This window comes from Schistocerca gregaria, chromosome 3 (assembly GCF_023897955.1).
Source record: "Schistocerca gregaria isolate iqSchGreg1 chromosome 3, iqSchGreg1.2, whole genome shotgun sequence".
Taxonomy (NCBI): domain Eukaryota; kingdom Metazoa; phylum Arthropoda; class Insecta; order Orthoptera; family Acrididae; genus Schistocerca; species Schistocerca gregaria.
The window spans coordinates 692,323,020-692,342,499 of record NC_064922.1 but is presented as its reverse complement, the minus strand read 5'-3'; the positions used below and the strand labels follow the sequence as shown (position 1 = coordinate 692,342,499).

At 42.2% G+C, this 19,480-nt stretch overlaps 1 protein-coding gene across 1 annotated transcript in view; it reads left to right on the top strand.

Moving 5' to 3' along the window:
* LOC126354224 (uncharacterized) overlaps positions 1-19,480 on the top strand; it is a 280,875-nt gene that overhangs the window by 115,220 nt on the left and 146,175 nt on the right. Inside the window, exon 4 of the mRNA XM_050003708.1 lies at positions 1,168-1,304. Within this exon, the coding sequence (XP_049859665.1) occupies positions 1,168-1,304 (137 nt within the window). The remainder of the gene's footprint in view (positions 1-1,167; positions 1,305-19,480) is intronic.

Below are 19,480 nucleotides of genomic sequence, written 5' to 3'. Positions count from 1 at the left end.
TTAACGAAAAGGAGCAACTTCCGAGCTTCCATTTCACCACGCGAAAGGATATTTCGAGAATGAACGCGGAGTGACCGCAAGTTAACTGAGTAGATACTTAGAATGCTCTTCTGAAATAACCTGAACATCGCCTAACAGTCACCACAGCAAGTAGCTGAAAACATCTCATCCATTTTTTCATCATTGTAGAAACTCCGAATCAACTCACACCGTCACCAGGCAAAGCCAAACTGCCTCCCACGTCAAAAAGAACAGAATTTGAGAAGAGTCAGCACCAGAATGGTGAATACACCTTGTAGTTCCAAATCACCGAACGTTACTCATTGGCTTATGACCAAAACCGACCTCCATAAATACGAAATGCATCAGTGGAGACAGAAAGATATTGCTCAAAGAGTCTATTTCGACTAATCGAAGTTGACTATATTAGGAAGACGCGAAGCATTGTAGTGACAACTCGCAATTGAAGAAAAGGAAAATTATTGTGAGAAAAAAATGAAACTTAAAATAAACACACACATACACACGCACGCACGCACGCACACACACACACACACACACACACACACACACACACACACACACACACAAGACAGATACACACACACACACACATAGTGCAGTAGGCAATTACATTCAACAGTTGGCAATAACGTTCAAAACATGGAGAAAACGTGTGTTCATGTCCTCAGTACTGTGTTAGCGATAATTCAATAGACTGGAAGCCGAACAGCAGCTTTAAGTCCAGCAAAACGAACATTCACGACGAGCAGGTACAAACCTTGCAGATAAATATTCAGACTACCATCATGTTACAGTAAGTCAGAAAGTCGCAGAACTGTCTCTAACCTGAAAGTATGTAAAACTAAACTGGTTAATCTGTAGCGGTTGCTTCCCTTTTTCACTTCACACTCACATCACCAAGGTCGACTTGGGCAGCTTTACAAAGGTTAATATTTGCCTTGGGGTTATTCCAGTGACTAGTCCACGTCCGAAGTCAATGAGTTCTAAAATAAAAGCCAGGAATCTGCGTCGGCTATTTCACCTCCCTTTGGGGTTTTAACAAGTGCTCTGTTTCCTTTGGGCCATTGTTAGCCCAAAGAGTTTGTCTCTCGAGGAGGCTGTCGGTACAGTGCTGACGAGTAACGTGTTCTGGTGTGTTGTCAGGGCTTCGTGCACGTGCGCATCTGGTTCCCGCAGTTCCCCGGCGTGGTGATGATGTCGGACCAGGAACTGATCATCATGTGCAAGCCGCCGGAGCCCACCATCATCGAGAACAAGGCGGCAGGATTCGCTGGTAGCTTGTGAGTATCCTGTACAAATATCTACTGCCAATGTCCAACCTGCTATTTATAATTAACACCCCTTACTGTAGCTGAACCAGACAACAGTCTAGGGCGCAGAAATTTTGAAGCACTAACTTTTGGGCGGACAGTGACGAAACTTCCATAATTTAGGTATAATAGTGTACGTTATTAGTGGGTTAACCACATGACGTCTTTTGTGGCCAGGCAACTAGTAGCCAAGAGCGGCCGAACTTCATACTCTGGAAAAACAGAACACATAAATACACACTGTTTTCTAACTTCCAGTATTCTGAAAACCATGACGTCAGCAACTGTATGCCTTAACAAATTATTCAAGAAATTGTAGAAAACCGTCGAAGTTGCAGTATTAAATTTTTCCTGATCACTAGTTTCGACGGAGAGCTCATTATCAGATCATCCAATAAGCTATGCAATAGCACACATTATGACAGTTACAGGACGGTTCATTCTCTTTAAACTCATCTTGTAAGGCAGTGCAGGACTGAAATTGTTCACTAGAATAGCTAGGTAAACAAGGTTCAGCCCTGTACTGCCTTAAAAGATGTGTTTATCTAGAATGAACAGCCATGTCACTGTCGTAATTAGTGTTATTGCATAGCTTATTGGATGATTTGACAATGAATTTAGGCTCGAAACTAGACATTAAGTAATAAAGAAAACTAATATTGAAACTTCGACGGTTTTCTGAAATTTATTGCATAATTTGATGAAAATATACGATGTGTAAATTCAAAATTTATCTTTCTTTTTGTACCGTTTGTCCCCTCGCACGGGGTTGTTTCGTTTTCGTGATTTGCCGAATTTATTCTTATTTACAATTAATTTCTGGTTTCATTTGCTCTCGTCAACGTTGTCAGTTAACTGTTTAAGGGACATAACTCGTGTACGCAACCTGTCTGCGAACATTGTAAACTTGGTACTGTGAGGCAAAGGTCCCGAGTTGGAATCTCGGTCCGGCACACAGTTTTAATCAATGAGGTCTAGTTCAGCTCCCTCGCCAAATAGCAGGCTGCACGTAAAGGTATGTGAGGGGCTCATAAAGTAAAATATTATACGTCTTTCCTAAGTGGTTATATAATTTTACATATAAAAATGATCCTGTGACTATTCCTAATTTCCTGCAACCTTCATCATTAATTAAATAATTATTGTTGTTATTATTGCCAGTGCTGGTGGATGAGCTGTTAGCTCGTCTGTCTATGGTACGGCAAATTCACGGTTTGAGACTCAGCTGATGTCGTCAGCTGTTGATTTTTCGAAGTCAAAAATCAATTGTACCTTTTGCTGTACGAAAAAAATGTACGTTGAAGTATTTTTAGAGCACTCCCGGATCATTTAAAATACATATTTCCGTGCCTAAATTCTCATTTGTACTGTAGCCGCTCAATCAAATTAGCTACAAACTGATTACTGCATTTTCACTGTGTATCCTAGGGTCATTCAGCATTCTTACCGTTGTTTCTTGAATTCTCGTAATACTACAATTATAAAGAAGAACAGCAGAGTAATAACAGCTAACCAAATAAATAGTTACTGATTAATCTTTCCATTTTCTATCCGTTCCGTTTAAACACAGCCCATATCATTATGGAGCCACCAGCAGTTTGCACAGTGTCTTGTTGAACAGTTGGGTTCAAGGCTTCGTGGGTTGTGCGCCACATGCAAAACCTACCATGAGCTCTTACCAACTGAAATTGAGACTCATTTTGCCACGCCACCGTGTTCCAGTAGTATAGGGTCGAACCGACATGGTTACGACCCAGGAGAGTCGCTGAAAGGCGATGTCGTACTGTTAGCAAAGACAGTCGCACCGGTCGTCTGCTGCCACAACCCATTAATCCAAATTTCAGCACACTGTCCTGACGGATAAGTTCGTCGTACGTACCGCGTTGACTCCTGCAGTTACTTCACGTCGTACTGCTTGTCTGTTAGCACGGAGAACTCTACGCAAACGCAGCTGCTCTCGGCTGTTAAGTGAAGGCCGTCTGCCACTGCGTCGTTCATATGCTACTCTCGACACAGTCTTGATGCTGCGGGTCGCGGAATGTTGAACTCCCTAAAGATTTACGAAATGAAACTCCCATGCCTTTAGTTCCAACTACCGTTCGGTGTTCGAAATCGGTTAATTCCCGTCGTGCGGCCATAATCACCTAAGTACAAAAGACAGCTCCTTCAATGCACTGCCCTTTTATACTTTGTGTACACGATACTACCGCCATGTGCATATGTGCATATCGCTACTGCATGACTTCTCATCTCAGTATACATCTGGCCGAGCGGTTGTAGGCTCTTCAGTCTGGAACCGAGCGACCACTACGGCCGCAGGTGCGAATCCTGCCTCGGGCTTGATTGTATGTGATGTTTTTGGGTTAGTTAAGTTTAAGTAGTTCTACGTTCTACGGGACTGATGACCTCAGCTGTTAAGTCCCATAGTGCTCAGAGCCATTTTTTTCAGTATACATCTGTATTGGTGCTCTGCGAATCACAGCTGCGAAGTGTACGGTTTATGGTAATTTTTATTGTGCCGTATATTAAGTTTCATTCTGGTTCCATTTATGGATTAAGAGTAGAAATAATGGTACCTTTTAGGCTATTCTATGCAAGCTGTTGTCATTCTGATTCTCTCTTTACGATTTCTATGGTGTCCGTCAATAAAATTCTAAGGAATAGGATACTAAATGGTTCCTAGAAATTAGCTGTGAAGTACAAGATGTCTTTCTTCATCTGTCTAGCAATTCAGTCTTTTCAGGATTTCTGTTACTCTCTCTCCCTAGTCTAACAAAAAAAATTGGTTCAAATGGCTTTGAACACTATGGGACTTAACATTTGAGGTCATCAGTCCCCTACAACTTAGAATTACTTAAACCTAACTAACCTAAGGACTTCACACACATCCATTCCCGAGGCAGCATTCGAACCAGCGACCGTAGCGGTCGCGCGGTTCCAGACTGAAGCCCCTAGAACTGCTCGGCCACATCGGTCGGCCCTAGTCTAACAAGCGTATGATTTTCTTTGTGCATACTTCCTGTATTTGTCGCAGTGTATTTTGTAAATAATCTCTTTTAAAGGCAAATTACTGCTTTCAAATTATACATTTTATTTCTTAACTAAGTAAACATTACAAATAAAACCTGTTTGTCTGATTGCAAATATTCGCTTTATTTGAGAATTAAATGAGATATAAAAAAATTACAAAGAAGTTTTTTCGAAGTACGTATAGTGACAAAGTATTGAAATACCCATGAAGGTGGAAACTATCGAAACTGCACGTATTGAGAAGGTGCGGTTACAAGAGCACGTTGCGTGGAAAATCAATGTGATTCAGGAGACGAAAGTAAATTCATCGCATTGAGAATACTCACACTGCCTTTACGAAACGTTTCTTTATGAACATGGCATGTTTAATTCAGCAGCCCATTTCCTAACAGTTCAAAATGTAAGACCAGACTCCTTACAGATATTCGCCTTTTTAGATGGATTCTTATTGGCTATTAACCGTTCACGATAAAGAAGTCACGAAACAGAAAAATATCAAACACTTTGCACCTCGAAGTGGACTGTGTTTATATGCACTCTTGTGCCACGTACAAATGAAATACTTCCTCGAGAATACAAAATATAAGGCGCATTCAAACAAAAGCGAGGCAGGACTTCCTTCAATAAGTGCCACACCCTACAGTGTTGCCAGTTTGTGTAGATAACTAGACGAGAATTAACAGCATGTCCATGTCATTTGTACTATATCGCGATCGGTGTGGACTTAGATTCTAGCAACGGCCGGGAGCCGGCCAGGTTTTATCTCAAAGAACGGACATTAAAGATATTCTGTCTCAGAAACTATTCGGAATTACGCACACATCCATATGAAGCTGTTTAACTTGAAATGAGCGTTGCTGTAACATCCCTGAATATTGATCATTCTTATTACGACCCCTTGTAGATTGGTGATGGTTAGTGTTTAACGTCCCGTCAACAACGAGGTCATTAGAGACGGAGCGCAAGCTCGGGCTAGGGAAGGATTGGGAAGGAAATCGGCTGTGCCCTTTCAAAGGAACCATCCCAGCATTTGCCTGAAACGATTTAGGGAAATCACGGAAATCCTAAATCAGGGTGGCCGGAGACGTGATTGAACCGTCGCCCTCCCGAATGCGAGTCCAGTTTGCTAACCACTGCCCTTGTAGAAGTCGACACAGAAATTCGTTGCGGTAATTCTTTCTTCCCCCTAGCGCTTATCTTGTCTAGTACAGAGCCCGCTTTTCAGAGATTTCGTAAATTTTATGTATTATTTAACTTTTTGGGTATATGTTCTTCCTGATGCCACAGTGAAGGTAATCTGCGGAAGGGAACTCATGAACACCATTTGTCTGTGAACCGTGTAAGCTTTATTGTACGTGTTATCGTTTTCTGTTTATGTATCGTGTTTTCTGTGGCGAATTTTAGGGACCAGCACTGCTTCTGCCTAAACGAACGTGGAAAATCGGCTTAAAGTCACAATCAGGATGGCTAATGTCCCAGTCCATGGTCGGTAATTCACCAAGCAGATTCGACACGAGTCAAGATTACGTCAGTGACTCGCAAACTGCTGCACTGCACGTTACGCTATACAAGCACGTTAAATTCACAGCTCTAACTGCCTTTAATTATTCGGATAAACTAGAGAAATGTTCGAGTGTGGGTCCTCCCCGATAACAGTCTTCCAGACAGCTCGCTGCGAGTCCTAGAAAGTGTGTAGTCCAGATTAAGTAGGCAGTATTGCGTTACTTTTAGACAAGTATCTGTGATACTAGTGTACCTGCTCAGCAATGCACAACATACGTTGGGATCGATGGAGAGGGTGCGAACTTTGAATACTGGATCTAGCTGTGTGTCAACGTGTCAACGGCACCGCAATAGTCATCGGTAGGAAGTCCTTGCAAGTCTGTAGTACAACAACCAGTCAGAACCCACCAGATTGTGGATGACCTGTCACGCCATCGATTGTCATGAACACCCCTAAACTGTTGATGCAATCCAAGAAGATTAGTGTCGAAAGCGATAGAACGAAGATATTAACGAACAACGCAGCTCAGAATCAAGAAACTCGGAGGTAGTAAAATATTCACGAATTGTTTCCAACAACATCTCAGCCAGTCATCATTATTAAGTGTCCTATAGCCGTAGCAACTGCTGATCCTAGAATAGTATTTCAGCAGCAAAGACAGAAAGGACGGAACAATAACTCTGAGAAACATCACATTATGACTACGTGGTATCAATTTTACGACTCAAAGTCGCCATTCATGGAGGATATCGTTGACATTAGCAGTTCTGGCAGGAATATTATTCCTTTAGAACTCAAATTACCTACAAGTGCCAGAAGTCAGTGAACATACGCATAAGGCAGGGAAAACCTTCAGATGTCTATATTGGCGTGCTTATAATTTACTATCTTCAAGGAATTACATATATCTGTAAAAGCGTAACGTAGACGAAATTAAATTTTTTGTACAATCCGAGGCACCTGATATCAACATCAGACGATTGCCAAAAAAGACGATGCAGTAAATCCGAACATACGTTATTGCACTTTAAACATTTCTGCTGACATTTGAAGCTAAGATTACCAACCTGTGCTACTATGCAATGTCAAGTGTCGGCACATAGCCTCACCACAAACCCCGCCACCCTGGAAGTGTTCAAGGGCCGTGCTATAAATGTGGGCATTCTTATCCAGTTTAGTTTTGCAACGTACCATAAATGAAAGCTGTCCAGTTCAGATTTCTTCCTCATCGTAACTAACGGAACTAATAGGTGTCCCACAGTATGAATAATATTACATTTTTACAGAAGCAATACACGAGTTGCATGCCCCTCTCGTCTGTGTCTTATTGTATTTTTTTCTTTTTAATTGGTATTTGGCCATCGCCATATAGCCATCCATCAACATATTGTATTTGTATGACACTATAAAGAGCTGATATGCAGTATTAACATTATCTGTTCAGGTGTTTTCAGTAAGAGATGCGATGTTATGCCTACTGTATAATGTGCAAACAAGCAAACTTTGCCACTTTATTTGACCTTATTGAACATGTTTTCTAGTTCTAGTACCCAGTAAAGAAAAAAAGTGGCATCCCCAAATACACTTTAAGACTTCCACTTTAAAAAAATTATAATTTTCATAGTAAAAAATTAATCTGCCCTTAACCCTTCTGTGCTGACATTCGTCATATGACAGTCCATCGAGAACTTGGTCTCGCTATGATGCACATATTATGGCGTGCCCTCACGACGACATGAAGAAATATTTTTAAACTATTCACTGTTATCAACGTAGGGTTGTAAAACGCAACCAGCCAATCAAAATTCCAACTTCTCGGTTGTTTTACTTCTCCATTTTCTGACAAGTTTTGAGTGAGGAAATATACAGGGTGTTTCACAATTCCTATTACATGCTTGTAGGTGCTGTAGACGGGACTTTATCTGTAATGTTTTGCTGAAGAACAATGTTCTTGAAGGTACCCTTTAGATGCAAAACAAATTTGGAAATCAGATGGCTTTAGAATCTTCCATTCACGGCACATGCACAAACTGAGAAGAGGGTGCTTTCTTCAATCCTTATTGTATTACCATTTTCGCCCGACAACAACAACGGCCGTTAAAAACTGGTCCGTTCACAACTACGAGGACGTGCTGTAAAGTAATGCCTCCGAATTTACGGGAAAATTATTAAAGCTTTGTAAATACAACAAACATTATTAACATTCTACATCTTTATTCTTCATGTCTACATAATAGCAGCCTTCAACCGCTAGAGGGCTCCGAATTTTATCGTATAATATTATGGTGTGTAACGTAACTAAGTCTATGCGTGAGAAACAGCGTGCTGAGTTTCGAATTCTAAAAGTTTGTTCACACATGGAGCACCTTCTTCTTCAGCATTACAATGCCAGACTACACACGAGCGCTGCGACATCTGCGGTAATCCGACGCCAGGGTTCACTGTCATCGATCATCCTCCGTACAGCCCCGACTTCGCCCCAACCAATTTTCATCTCGCCCCAACCAATTTTCATCTGTTACCAAAACTTGAAGAACGTCTTCGAAGACTTCGCTTTGATAGTGATGAAGCGGTGCAAGTAAAGATGTGGTTGTGACTCCGTCAATAAACTCAGGCATTCTACAGTGACGGTTTCAACGAACTGGTCTCTCGTTGGTAGAAACGTGTTTCTCGTCAGGGCGACTACGTTGAGAAACAGACATTTAGACGTGAAGAATAAAGATGTAGACTGTTAATATTGTTTGTTTTCTTTAAAATACTTTAAGAGTTTACAAATAAAAACTTCGGAGGCACTACTCTCCATCACGCGATGTGGTGCTGCACGGACGCGCCGCCCTCTCTACTATTTAGAAGACGTCCTTCGTCAGGTAATCCGACGTCAAGCAGTCGAAACATTGCCTGTATCACGGGTGCCTGCAGAGTACACAGGTCAGGGCTGTCTCCGTAACGTAAAGCACCAGATTTAAAACTGATCCATTCCACAAGCTAATTTTACATCAGTAGTGTTGCGGCGGTGCGGTTCTTTCCGTCCCTTTACGACGGACCTGCACCTACCTGTGAACATTCTCTCAGCAGATCATCAGTAGGAAAGCCAAGTGAAACCTACTGTACTTCGACGTGAACCAGGTTGCAATTAAAGTCACTAATCTACGTTTCGGGAGAAACACGAAATGAAAGGTTGGAAATTTTGTCCTCAATTAATATATTCTGAAACTTAGGTCAACAAGTATCACTGCCAAGCCCGTGATAGTCTTAACAAAAGTCACTCATAATCCCTTTCATTCACGTTAGCAAGTTTATGGTGTTGGATTTCCTGAAAACGTAATAGCTACAAAAATACTGAATGTTTTTGATTGAGAATGCTCGTCAAATATTAAGTCTGTCGTTACCAAATGCAGTCACAGTATTTAGCCACCGGCCTGCTCAATACGCCAAGCGGAATTTATGTCTTTTCTCGTCACAAAATTCAGTTAAAAATTCCGAAATTTCTGCACACACATCGGAATAATTATGCCGTCACTTTCCAACGCTTTTGATGTATGAAACACTGCTAGATCCGGCAACTAATCATTTCCAGCGGAACTACTACTACACACGTCCGGTCCTTTTCATGGCTAGACTTCTACTCCTCCCTAGAACACACTAAGTCTTCTCTACCAGCAGAAAAAGGCGCGCGAACAATATTTCTTTACCATTGGTCAGTTTACTTAACAGCCAATAGCAAAACAACATTCTCACGCGTCAGTCCGCGCTTTTCCTCAATAACCAATCGCAATCGATTCCTGATGGAATACAGCCCTGACCAGTTTCTTTTATTTCTACTGGTGGTGACTGGTTTTGCTTATAAGAGCCATCATCCGACCACAATTAATTTACCCAGACCACATGAGGAGCCAATACTCAAAACCGCTTTTTGAAGGGTACTTCATAGTAGTAGAGAGTTGTTCCGAGCAGCGGACCCCCATATGGACTGGATAAATTAACGCTTTCTTGATATTATTATAACCAAAATCGGTCACCACCAATAGAAAGGAAGTAAACTGTGACTTACGTTGCTAAGTTCTATTCTATAATAATTTGAGGCGAAACATAGTAACAGAAATACGTACTTATAACGTAGCCACCGCCAAAGCAATTTTCGAATTCAAAAGAAGTATCGGAAATATGTGGTTTATTTCGTTGCTTCTAGTGTTTTGTCGTACTTCCATACACTTCCGTGAACGGTGGAGCTCAGTTGCGCACTATTCCGTAAGATGTTAGCCTACAGTTATTAATGTTATATTGTCATTGTTTTTCATAATCATCGTCGTCATTACATTTACATCAAGAACTGCACCTTCCAAATTGGTCAAGCCTTCCACTCATTGACCTTCCTAAAGATCTTTTGCCTCTTGGTTAATATTGTTTTACGGCTTTATTGATTTTTGCATCTGGCATACAGTCTATACGTTCTTTCCATCCTTAATGATATTGTTTTATTATGTCAGTTATGTTTTGCATATTCAGTCATCTCGAACTTCATCATTTTCCTTCTTATCCATCGAAGTAGATCTAGCCACAAATCTAGTATCTAAAAAAATTCATTTCACATGCTCTGTTCTCTTGTTACGAGTCCAGTTTTCGCACCCCTAGAGCAGTGCTGGTATAGCCGTAACCTTGAGTATCTCTTTGGACTCTCTTTCTCAGTGTTCTGCATGAAGTTCCACAGAACTAGTTAAATAGATCTAACTCATTTTCTATTTGACTGCTTAACCTGTATGTGATGCTGCATTCTAAAAATTGAAATGTGTTGACGTGCTCTCTGATCTGCTTGTCAGTTTCAATCTTAACTTTCTTGGACTGGTGTCCTAAAAATGTCATTGATTTTGTCTTGGTGATGGAGTCGTTGAGAGTGTTCGACTGTTCGATTTACTTTATCAAACGCCTTTTCATAGTTTATGAAAGCAAGGAAAGTTGGTAAATTGAATTCAATATATTTTTTGTTAGTTGTGTCATGTTGAAGATACAGCCCAAGCATGATCTGCCTTTTCGAAAACCGTGTTGCACAACAACGACTGGCAATAGTTGTTTTGTTAAAATTCTAGCATACAATTTATAATACGAATTTAGAAGGCTAACACATTTGAAATTTTGACATCCACGTCTGTTTCCTTTCTTATAAATTAGGAATATCTAGGCTATATTCCATTCTTCAGGCATATAACCACTTCGCCATACATAATCATAAAATCGACTTATTTTTGCAATATCTGGTGCATATTTTATCAGTTCCATACTGATTTTGTCACACTCTGGATTCTCTTTGTTCTTGTTGGACGTTACTGATTGCATCCTGTAGCTCCACCAACATTATGAAGTCTACATTTCCGTCTGGTTCAGACAGAACCACTACATCCATCCAGAGTGTTTTATAGTATTGTGACCAATCAGATTCAGATATTGTGTTTATTTGCAGATTTTCCTTATTTCTTTGCTTAAATGTTTCATTACTTTGTATGATTTCTCTCGACTTCCTCTTACACCAAGTTCAATATCTGTAATATATTTTCTTATTGTGATATTTGACCGTATTTCCTATACCTGAAAGTGGATATTGTGTTTATTTGCAGATTTTCCTTATCTTCTTTGTTTAATGTTTCATTACTTTGTATGATTTCTCTCGTGTTCCTCTTACACCAAGTTCAATGTCTGTAATATATTTTCTTATTGTGACATTTGACCGTGTTTCCTATACCTGAAAACGGAACATTACGAAATAAAACATGTGTGGTACAATCATATATTTGCGAATATCTAACTACAGCACAACACAGTTTATATCAGTTAATCACCTCTTGACGGTACATAGGGTGCAACTGTTCACTACACACACTGTAATAGATGGTATCTGAAGTCTTAACTACGTTGGTACCAATGTCGAGTTGCGAACAAACGTTGGTACCAATGTCGAGTTGCGAACAACGTCCCACAAACTCCGAATTACACTCGCTTTTATTCTGTTGGCCTGAACTAATTTTTGATTGTTCAGTATTGCACGAGTAAGTTCACAATATTTTTGCGACTTCGTATTGTCGGTAAATAAGTTTAGACATAACAACCACGGCTCAGTTTTCTAATGTTAGTAAGGTTTAGTAATAACACACTCACAAACATCTCGATAATAATTTCTGTTCGCATGTAGTAAACACGGTAATCAAACAACAGATTCCATTCGTTAGCGAATACAGTACAATTCTATGAAAATAGTTTCATCTGTTTGTGAACAATATTCAGACCAAATTACAATGAAGTATTAGTGTAAATATAGCCACCTTCCGCATCACGTGATCTAAATTAAGATACGGCACTGTCTTGGCTCTCACGCTGGTCCCCAACACAGTGCTGAATGCCGATGCCCTCGCGCTCTTGCTGGCGACAATGACCAGCTTCGACGACAATGCCCCAAATCAAATTACAAGCGCCAGCGAGCTACTTAAGTGTTGAAATATTGCTTAAGGTAGTATGATAGTACGTTTACAACGTGAGTCTAAACCGTACGGCTGTCGCCGGAGTTAAAGCGTTACTGACAGAAATGAGAAATCAGTTACGAACCTGGAAGTCGAAATTTTTCGAGGTCCAAACGAATCTGACGTAATAATTACCTCCAGATTTGCCAGTCTTGGTGTCGTGCTTATTTTCCTAACGCCCCACAGGAAATTTCCACCGCGCTTAGCTGGACAGGGCTACGTGACCTCTCAGCTTAGAGGCATGGATCGATGGGCTGAGTAGCCCGAGTCCTCCTCATACATTTTGTAGTTCCACTGTCCGTGCTCAGACGTTCCTCGAGCAGAAAAACTTTTAACGAGCGCACATCAACTCCGCCCTCAGATTAAGCACTTTGTAACAACAGACCTCTTATAATGGTCGGTTAAGCTCTGTATGCTAAGAGAATGCATTCACGTGTGTGACATACTAGAGCAAGATATTCAAATTATTAGTTTCTTTATGGTTAGAGAGTGCTCTTGCTCCGCTACCTAAGCTTTTTAATTCTGTGTGTCGTTATTTCACCGCGTCATGTGATACTGTTCATTATAAAAATGCCTTGTTTCATTTGGATTAAATACACACTTTAAAGAGCAACTATGCCCAGTTTAAGTAAAAAATGAACTTAACTGATAGCGAAGCGTAGCTCAGAATGATTTCTTGATGTCTAAAAGAATCAATAGCCACAAAGCTTTCTGTCTATAGACAGGCTCATATCAGTTAAGCGATCTTTTAAAAAATTTAAAAAATAAATACAATGTACTGTACATGTCACGTGTAAATCGCAACCTTCACTGCTACCGCTTTTAATCCTTTCACACCCTCTGGCTACAGTTGTGTACGTTAACTTTTACTGTGTCTCCGCTGCAACATAAGCATTTTCTCCCAATGGAAACCTGAGATGCATATTTGTGAGTGTTCAACCTGTTCATCATGAGCAAGTGGTGCCTACTGTTGGACATCATTACGAAAATATCAGCAAGTCACTGTAGCAGCGCGCACTACCAGACAACACGGATGTGGTTGGTCGCCTATATTGTACTGTAACACTTAAGATCATTACCACATGAAAAAAATTTTCTTCCTTTACAAAAATCACAGGTCTGAAATCGTTAATGGACGATATTAACACAACGCAAGATGTCTACCAAACTGGTGGCAAACACAAAATTTACTGCTCTGAGCTTTAAGCTAGGGGGAAGGCATTTTAAAACCCGATGCAAGGAACACCCAGAAGTAAAGAAAAAGAAACAAAGGCAGAACATCCACCTTCGATGCTCCCATCATACAAGTTAGCCACACAGTGCACAGTATCGAAAACAGTCTCGTAATTCATCAATGAAGAAGGCGTACTTTGGATGGCTGATTTGAGGGAGGGGACCGAACAGCCAGGTCATCGGTCCCATGGGATTAGGGAAGGAAATCGGCCGTGCCCTTTCGAAGGAACCATGTCGGCATTTACTTGAAGTGATACAGGGAAATCACGGAAAACCTAAAAGAGGAAGACTGGACGCGGCTGTGAACCGTCGTCATCGCGAAGGGGAGTCTAACCACTGCTACACCGCATTCGATGTGGGATACTTTATGGACATACGTGAAGAAATAAAGGTTCACGCCCAGCTAAAAAAATCCAGGGAAAACACACTAAGAAACGAGCTTCCTGGACATATGCCCCAACGCTACTGATAACTTCCTTTAGAGGTACTCAGCAATCTCTTAACTCTCTTCGAATTTTAATAAACATGGCCTTATTCACGTTGCGCCGAAGACACACCAGCGCCCTTTGCAGTTCCTTGTGTTCTGACTATTCCCCGCTCACGCTAGAGGACGTAACTTCACACTCGACCTGGATGCACTGCCTACAGTAGCAATTTTAGAATTTCGTTGAATCTAAAAACTACTTTTAGCTTTCCATTCGTAAAGTATAGACATGTCAAAAATAAAAGAAACCTCCTTTGAAAGCAAAGGAAAAAACCTACGGTTTTAGTAATCATGTCACGCCCATTTCTACTACGGTATCTATGAGCATATCACATTGAAATCTAGTCGACTTTTACTTTCGTAATATTCTGAACCGAGTACAGGAACCCTTATCCGCAAACGTCACCTACCGACGTTACAAAGCTTCGAAGTTACAGGCGCCAGCGTTTGCTCCTAGCCCTCCTCTTCAGCAGCGAACGTGCCATTGCACACTGAAAGACCGTAGGTGGAACGTCTCGCAATCTTATTTGTTATTCAGTGATCGTGACTGATTGCTACGATCCCCAGTGGATAAGATTTAACTAGTTGCTGGGTAGACAGGTCTTATCGCCTATGAATACAATGCTCTGTTGCCTCAGTGGTTGCTAGTATCGGATACGGTTTCCATTTGCAGTATGTTTTTGTCCTGTACACTGGAAAACACTGAAGATTTTAGAGGGGTCAAGGAGAAAAATTAACTGCGCGTGGAACCCCGTGTCCAAAACTGTCATCCAACTAGGCAACAGAGCATAACTTTCATAGAAGACAAGACTTGTCTACGCAGTAGCTAACAGCATCTTCTCCACTGGCGATCGTGACAACCAGCCGCAATCACTGAATAACAGAAAACACTGAGGGCCGTTCCGCCTGCGGTCCGTCAGTGTACTGAGTCACATTGCAGCCGAAGGGGTGGCCTTGTGGCAGGCGACTGCGTCTATAATATCGACGCTCTGTAGCGTCATTACATGGAGTTTTCAGACACAGGTTCGTGTTCTCGATTTGTTCGTCTACAATCCCTCGAAGTTTATTTATACATTTCTGGCACGCCTTGAACATCCATTATGCATTTATATGTCACTTTTCAGATCCACCTACAAATAGTTTGTACATAAATGCCTATTGTGTACTGATGATGATGATGTCTGGTTTTGGGGCGCTCAACTGCGAGGTCATCAGCACCCATACAAAGTCCCAATTTTTACACAGCCCAATTTTTTCCCACAGTCCAATCTAGCCACTGTCACGAATGATTTTGGTGATGAAATGATGAGGACAACACAAACACCCAGTTCCTGAGCAGAAAAATCCATCGTATACTAAAATATAGAACTTTTTAGCAACTGGAGCAGGTATTCCGTTACTACACTCCTGGAAATTGAAATAAGAACACCGTGAATTCATTGTCCCAGGAAGGGGAAACTTTATTGACACATTCCTGGGGTCAGATACATCACATGATCACACTGACAGAACCACAGGCACATAGACACAGGCAACAGAGCATGCACAATGTCGGCACTAGTACAGTGTATAGCCACCTTTCGCAGCAATGCAGGCTGCTATTCTCCCATGGAGACGATCGTAGAGATGCTGGACGTAGTCCTGTGGAACGGCTTGCCATGCCATTTCCACCTGGCGCCTCAGTTGGACCAGCGTTCGTGCTGGACGTGCAGACCGCGTGAGACGACGCTTCATCCAGTCCCAAACATACTCAATGGGGGACAGATCCGGAGATCTTGCTGGCCAGGGTAGTTGACTTACAACTTCTAGAGCACGTTGGGTGGCACGGGATACATGCGGACGTGCATTGTCCTGTTGGAACAGCAAGTTCCCTTGCCGGTCTAGGAATGGTAGAACGATGGGTTCGATGACGGTTTGGATGTACCGTGCACTATTCGGTGTCCCCTCGACGATCACCAGAGGTGTACGGCCAGTGTAGGAGATCGCTCCTCACACCATGATGCCGGGTGTTGGCCCTGTGTGCCTCGGTCGTATGCAGTCCTGATTGTGGCGCTCAGCTGCATGGTACCAAACACGCATACGACCATCATTGGCACCAAGGCAGAAGCGACTCTCATCGCTGAAGACGACACGTCTCCATTCGTCCCTCCATTCACGCCTGTCGCGACACCACTGGAGGCGGGCTGCACGATGTTGGGGCGTGAGCGGAAGACGGCCTAACGGTGTGCGGGATCGTAGCCCAGCTTCATGGAGACGGTTGCGAATGGTCCTCGCCGATACCCCAGGAGCAACAGTGTCCCTAATTTGCTGGGAAGTGGCGGTGCGGTCCCCTACGGCAGTGCGTAGTATCCTACGGTCTTGGCGTGCATCCGTGCGTCGCTGCGGTCCGGTCCCATGTCGACGGGCACGTGCACCTTCCGCCGACCACTGGCGACAACATCGATGTACTGTGGAGACCTCACAATTCGGCGGTACGTCCACCCGGCCTCCCGCATGCCCACTATACGCCCTCGCTCAAAGTCCGCCAGCTGCACATACGGTTCACGTCCACGCTGTCGCGGCATGCTACCAGTGTTAAAGACTGCGATGGAGCTCCGTATGCCACGGCAAACTGGCTGACACTGACGGCGGCAGTGCACAAATGCTCCGCAGCTAGCGCCATTCGACGGCCAACACCGCGATTCCTGGTGTGTCCGCTGTGCCGTGCGTGTGATCATTGCTTGTACAGCCCTCTCGCAGTGTCCGGAGCAAGTATGGTGGGTCTGACACACCGGTGTCAATGTGTTCTTTTTTCCATTTCCAGGAGTGTAGTATTAAAATTACCTACGCGATTACTTCAGGGTAACGTCCTGGACAACCACGAGTATTCCAGCAGGAGAACACATCGCTATTTCAAGGCACAAATGTAACGAAAGATCGTTGATTGATGTTGATCCACTCACCGAATGTTTATGTTGCCATGTAGGGCATTGCACCTGTTCAAGTATAGCCAATTATCTTCAACGATAAGTGCTTACATTCCCGTAAGTTATTTGAATATTCGATACGACGCGAGGCTTCAGACAGCAAGAATTTCTTTCTGTCGGATTACTTTCACATCCATCTTACGTTCTAAATCACTTCTTACAAATTAATGTTTCATTTCTTCTATCCTTTGGAGTCCAGTCTTGGTAAGTGATCACAGTTGCAACCAAGAGTGTTCGAGTTCACGATATGTTTAGGTGTTCTCTTCGTCTTCCAGTAACTTCCCAACAGATAAAGTTTTTCGGGTCACGAATGTTGTACAGAGTGTGTTGTTTATCCACTTTTATCCTCTTCAGTCTCCCAGTATTTTACCAATATACGCTGTACGGTTGAAACCAAGAAGACCCCCAGCCCCAATCACACACAAAAAATACGTGATCAATATCATTTGCGACCAGCACAACGTACTTCGGAAGCAAGCCTTAATTTTCACTCTATATAGCTTTCGACTGAGTTATCGAACTTAGTATTCGCAACTGCGCGTTATTTGTTGTGACACTATTACAGCGCATACTCGTCTTCTAGTGTATTTTACGTATTTCCATGGATTTCGAAAATGTCACGTGGTTAAACTGAGCTCGACACAAAGTCAGTGTAGCCCGCAAGTAACACAGTTGCTGGAACCCGCTCTACATGGATTTCTAGCACAACACAACATCCCTAAGCGCGATGCAAAAATGTTTGAAATCTCACTCGACACTGTATTGTAATAGAATACTTAACAATACAATAGCGAATCTCATCCAAAAAATTAAATTTAGGGCCTCACTTACTGAAATTGTTAGGATAATTTCTGTGGAATTCCTTTCACGAATTCCTCAAAGTTATAAACCGATATTTTTTCTATTTCGTCAACTTTAGCTTGCGTATATACGCAGAAATACGCTATTGTATACCAGTTGTCTAATCTCAGAGTAGCTCTTTTTCTATATCTCTGCCTTCCTCTACAATGTTTGCTCTCTACAGCTCTCACTAATGCCATGGAAGTTATTTCCTGATGTCTCAGTACACGTGTTCCTTCTTCTAGTACCGTAAGTGTTTTGCACATACTCCCTTCCTCGCCGTTCTGTGGAGAACTTCCTCATTGCTAGCCTGCATCTCGTGGTCGTGCGGTAGCGTTCTCGCTTCCCACGCCCGGGTTCCCGGGTTCGATTCCCGGGGGATCAGGGATTTTCTCTGCCTCGTGATGTCTGGGTGTTGTGTGCTGTCCTTAGGTTAGTTAGGTTTAAGTAGTTCTAAGTTCTAGGGGACTGATGACCATAGATGTTAAGTCCCATAGTGCTCAGAGCCATTTGAACCATTTTGAACCTCATTGCTCATCAGTCCATTTAATTTTCAGCGCCACTCTGTAATATCAGATCCCAAACTCTTCGATTTTCTTGTTTTTTGGTTTTCCCACAGATGTCGATCCACTTTTGAAAAATGCTGTGCTTCAAACTGTCAGAGCTGACTGTGAGAAAATAATTCAAATGGTGTCACAAACTGTTTCGTGAAGACCATATTACCACTGAATATCATAATTGCAGTGTATCTTCGGCGTATTTGTCTGCATATCACAGTAGACAGCGTGGTAGAGTATACTTTTTATTGCACCATAAGTGAACTATTTATCCCATACCATTTACTTCATATTCAAATGGTGCATACTTCAAATGGTGCACCGTACTGCTCAGCTTTGTAACCTAGTTTTCTCTCTCGGGAGAAATCAGCTTTATAACTTGTTAATAAATTCTTCTCTTTTAAAGTCGTAAGACGTTGTCCTGGTTTCCTATTTTGTTCTTGTCCGTGGAAGAAAGGGGAATTTGAATGTAACGTCCCGTTGTCGGCGAAGTCATTAGAGGGAGGGAGAGAGAGAGGGAGAGAGAGAGGGAGAGAGAGAGAGAGAGAGAGAGAGAGAAAGTAAGAGAGCACCGTTTCAAGTAGAGAAGAGCTACTTTAGGAACCATCCCAGCATTTATTTGGAGTAATTTAGGGAAAACATGAAAACGATGTTGATTGGATCCTCGTACACCCAGGTTTTCGCTGTGGCCATTAGCTGATACATAGCGTTCTGCCTGACTGTGCTTTCCTCCGAAATCAAGACTGCCTAATTGGAATAGTGCCCGAGTGTGTGGGAACCATATCATGTTAGATATTGAGCGTATATTAAGAATAGCAGCACGGATGTTCAAAGGCATATTTCATTCATACAGAAGTCTCGAAAAAATGCTGATAAATTTCGGCTGGGAGGATCTCACAGGAAACGCATTAGTAGTCGCTAGTAATCACAAGTTTTCATGGACCAGTTCTCAGGACAGAACATGCAAAATATTTATCTTCCTCTATACACTAGCTCCAAAAGAAGTTTGAAGAGAAAATTACACTG